Source organism: Octodon degus, unplaced genomic scaffold (assembly GCF_000260255.1).
Source record: "Octodon degus isolate 3935 unplaced genomic scaffold, OctDeg1.0 scaffold00026, whole genome shotgun sequence".
NCBI lineage: Eukaryota > Metazoa > Chordata > Mammalia > Rodentia > Octodontidae > Octodon > Octodon degus.
The window spans coordinates 3,624,790-3,628,976 of NW_004524602.1; the positions used below are offsets into that span (position 1 = coordinate 3,624,790).

A 4,187-nucleotide genomic window follows, 5' to 3' on the forward strand; every position below is an offset into this window, starting at 1 on the left:
CCTAAACGGGCAATTTATTTATTTTTTTTACTTTTTTTATCATTTATTCATTTATTTGGTACAGGGTCTCACTATGCAGCTCCGATTTGTAGCGATCCTCCTATCTCAGCCTCCCCAGCTCTGGGATTACAGGCATGCACCACCACAACTGGTATCCAAGGCCGGCTCGTGGCATGTCGGATTTGTTCTAATAGTGTGTGTAAATAGGATATCATGTCTGCATCTTGTACAGCAAATAACCACTAGGAAGAATGGATGCAATGTGTTAATTATTGAAACTGTCCTACCAATTTGGTTTGAAACTGTCTCACTGCTATTTGTTTCTCAATAAAATTATGGGGAAAAAAAAAATAAAAACGAAAAACACCGGCGTTAAACCACTCCATTCGAGGAAATGGACTTAAGAGATGTCTCGGGGGGGGGGGGGTTATCCACCAACAGCAGAATATGCCTTTATTGTAGAAGCACATGGAATTTTTTCTGAACTAGACGGATCTTAGGCCATAAAGCATGCTTAAGGATAGAGAAAAGATCTGAAACAATTCCTTGCATACTGTAACCCCTGGATCACAGCACCATGAAGCTAGAAACCATCAGCAGCACAATAATCATGATGATAATAACGCAAAAGGACAATGAATCGAAGAGTTGGTTCTTTGAAACCAAACCAGGGGACCTGAGGATGGAGAGAGATGACAGAGAGGGGAACGAAACCGGAAGTAGAAAGGAACAAGACACGATAGGCATGTATACCAGGTCCCCCATGGTGTGTTTACGACATATCACAAACATGTACAAATAAAAAGGAGGTGAATACAGAAACGGACCTTTGGTATTAAAGAAAAGAGTCAGTTATCCATCCTGCCTCTAGCTTGCTGTGTGTCACTGTGTCCACAGCTTCTCTCTGAGCCTCAGCCTTAGCCGCAGGACTCCATGCTCTCTCCTGGGTCTAAAATTCTCCAACTGTAAACTCTACTTCCTCCAGGAAGCCTCTCCTGACTACTTCAGCCCATAACCACCCTATGGATCACACAGTTACAAAGCTAGGAAGGCTTTCTTCCCACCCCTGCCTCTTCTTCAGGGGGGAATGCTTATTCCCAGGACCAGATCCTTGACAGGTAGCACACTGACCAGAGTGACCAGCTGCTAGGGCCAGGAAGGGAATGGGAGCTCACCCTATGGAAGGGGGCGCCCCACCTGTGGATACCACTGCAGCCCCAAGGGAAGCCCTTTCAGAATCAGCAGTTCAGAGACGGGAGCAGTTGTTTGCAGAAAAAACAAGCTTCCTGTCCACAGAGGATGGTGAAGGTGGGATGCCCACAGGTTACAGGCACTACAGAAGCAATGCCAACACGAGATGCCAGGCAACTGTGGTTCTTAGGTAACTGATGAGCTGGAGTATGCTGAAGATGGGCTGCTGGAAAGGAGACTGGTTCTTGGTTCTCTGTGCCAGTTCCAGACCCATTTGTGGGACAAGAGAAGGTCCACTTGTGGTGGCCTCAGGAAATGGTCACATACTGGTCTGGGGTTGAGGGATGGGGAGGTCATGTACACAGCCATCAGGGCCATCCAGTGACCACCTCCTTCACTGCCTGCCAACCTCTGAGCCTCACTTCTGAAGGTGGCTCATGGCCCACTGACCTCAGCTTTCAGGACCCTGGTGCCAGCTGGCTGATCCCTCCTTAAAGTCTTCTTTCCAGCCTTCCTAGGAAGGCTCCCACACAGCCACTCTCTGTCCCTTCCCAGTACACTCCCTGCAGACACAGTGATAGGGGGCTCCCAACTCTCCTGCACCTTCCTACGACCCCTTCCCACCGCATAAGAGTAACTCTCTTACTTGGTTGCTGACAGAGGAGTCACTAGGCATGCTGGAGCCTTCTGAGATGACTCTCTTGGACAAAGCGGCATCTGGAGAACACAGAGAAGGGACAGGCAGCTCAGAGAGGGGCATCCTGGCCTGGGAAAGGGATGGGCAGAAGGGCTTCGTTGCTTCTCCTGGATACACTTTTTTCAGGGCATCCAGATGGCTGGCAGTTGGAAAGAAAGCTCCCTAACTGCAGAGGGAGAGAGACCCAGCTGGAAGGAAGGGAGAGAGAGTGGCATCTCAGAGCCCTAACCCGTGTACCTCTCTCCATCTCTGAATCACTAGCAGGGAAAGATGGGGGGACAGTCCTAAAGCCATTCCTGCCCATGAACTCCATGGTGAGGGCCTCATGATGCTCTTCTTCATCTGTTTTTATGAAACATAATCTAAACCTGGCCTGCTTCAGAATAAAATAACCCTTCTTTCTGCCACTGCTCAATTACAACATGCAAGGCAAGCTATTTAACTCATGGGGCTCATTTTTCCCCAAAATAAGAAGCATTCAGCACCACCCACCTTTTGTGGTAGGAGGACTGAATCCAGGGCCTTCACACTGAGCTATAATATCAGCCTTTGACTTTTTACACTTGGAGACAAGCTCATGCTAACGTCGCTAAGTTTCCCAAGCTAGACTTGAATTTCTGATCCCCCTGCCTCAGCCTCTCACAGTTTTGAATCTGCAGGCATGTGCCGCCCACCACCCACAGCCAAATATCTATAAGCCTTTACATGACCAATGCCTGGGTGCTCACCTGTCCCCTGAGGGATGCAAGAGATGAGGTCCTGGAGGCGCACCTTGATCTCGTCAAAGCTGTCAGTGCGCACCGGGGACTGCAGGTGCTGCGGCTCCTCCTGGCGCAGGCGGCACAGCGCCTCGCGCAGGAAGCCGTGCATGTCCAACATCTCCTGGTCCGAGGCATAGCGCTTCATCCTCTGCACCAGGGTGCCACCAACGCGGATGCGCTGCAGCACAGCGTCCAGGCGACTCAGGCGTCTGGCCATGCCCTCGTAGTCACGCTGGTACTGTGCTTGCACTGCCTCCAGCAGCTCCTGCTCCCGCGCCTGCACATACGCCACCACCTGGCGCACCTGCGCGCGGATCTGCTCCTCCGTTTCGGTGCGTGCGTGGCCCAGCTGACGGATGGCCGAGCTCACCTGCTCGCGCACCGCTCCGAAGGAGCCATCCTGCTCCTGCAGCGCGCGCGCCATCACATCCAGCTCAGACTGCCACTGCTGGATTTCCATGCTGATGTCACACCTGAGGTCGCCGTGGTCACTGTCTAGGATCGCGCAGGAGCAGCACAGAGGCTTGGAGCAGCCCCGGCAGTAGAGGCTGTGGACACACAGGGCCATCCTGGGTCAGGGCTCTCCTGAGCCTTTTCCCTTTCAGTTTTCCTTATTAAATTAGTCTTCCTAAGTTGCCAAACTTCCTGTCATGCTTCTAGGCCTCTGCTTTCCCCAATTCTGCACGGTTATGGTGACTGTGCCCAAACTATCAATGAAACCGAGTGTAAAAGGTCACCACAGTAACAATTTGTCCATCTGTGTAACCAACTCTTTGCAAGGCTGAGCTCCCTGCAAGGGAAGCCAGGGGCGGACATGGAGGAAAGGAATTCATCATTACCCTTAGCTCTGCCAGAGCCCATCGGGTGCGATGAATCGCGCCACCCTCTTTGAACAGATGGGAAATCCCCGCATGCACATATCAACCCAGTAGCCACATATCAAAACCAGCTAGGGTAAGGATTCCCGAGCCCAGGTGGAAGCTGGGCTGCATAGTGGAAAGCAAGAGAAGGAGGCTTCATCCATGGTTCTAGTCTCTCCCATTCCTCCGTCACCACCTGAGACCCCTCCTGGTGGCCTCAGAGTCTCACGGGAGTGCAGACCCTACTGAGAACGGTGCATCAAGGGATCTAGGCTGCTGGCACCTTTGAATCATCCTGAAGCCATTACCACCCAACCCCAGCATGGAAAAAATGTCCTCCCCGGCCCTTATTTTAATACTTCATGTATTATATTTTTTAAATTGTATTTGGTACAGGGTCTCACTACGCAGCTTAGACTCAGTGATCCTCCTGTTTTCAGCCTCCTCAGAGCTGGAATTACAGGCATGTGCTGCCACGCTGGTCTCAGTGGTAGAGTCTATGTGCCCAGGGGCAGAGCCGGCGTGGTACTGGGGATCAAACACCGGTCCTTGCACTTGGTAAGCAGGCATTCAGTCAGCTGAGCTATCTTGCCAGCCCTTTTAACATATTTTGATTAAGGATAAGTATGTGAGGTAATGGATATATTCCTTAGTTTGTATTACACAATGTATACATAA

At 51.1% G+C, this 4,187-nt stretch overlaps 1 protein-coding gene across 9 annotated transcripts in view; it reads right to left on the bottom strand.

Annotated features, from left to right (window-relative positions):
• The window catches only part of Pml (promyelocytic leukemia), a 50,545-nt gene that overhangs the window by 27,682 nt on the left and 18,676 nt on the right, over positions 1-4,187 (bottom strand). For all 9 annotated transcript variants that reach the window (XM_023712555.1, XM_023712559.1, XM_023712560.1 and 6 more), the window contains exons 3-4: positions 2,617-3,197; positions 1,838-1,908 (exon numbers count right to left, since the gene is read on the bottom strand). In XM_023712555.1, coding sequence (XP_023568323.1) covers positions 1,838-1,908; positions 2,617-3,197 — 652 coding nt within the window. The remainder of the gene's footprint in view (positions 1-1,837; positions 1,909-2,616; positions 3,198-4,187) is intronic.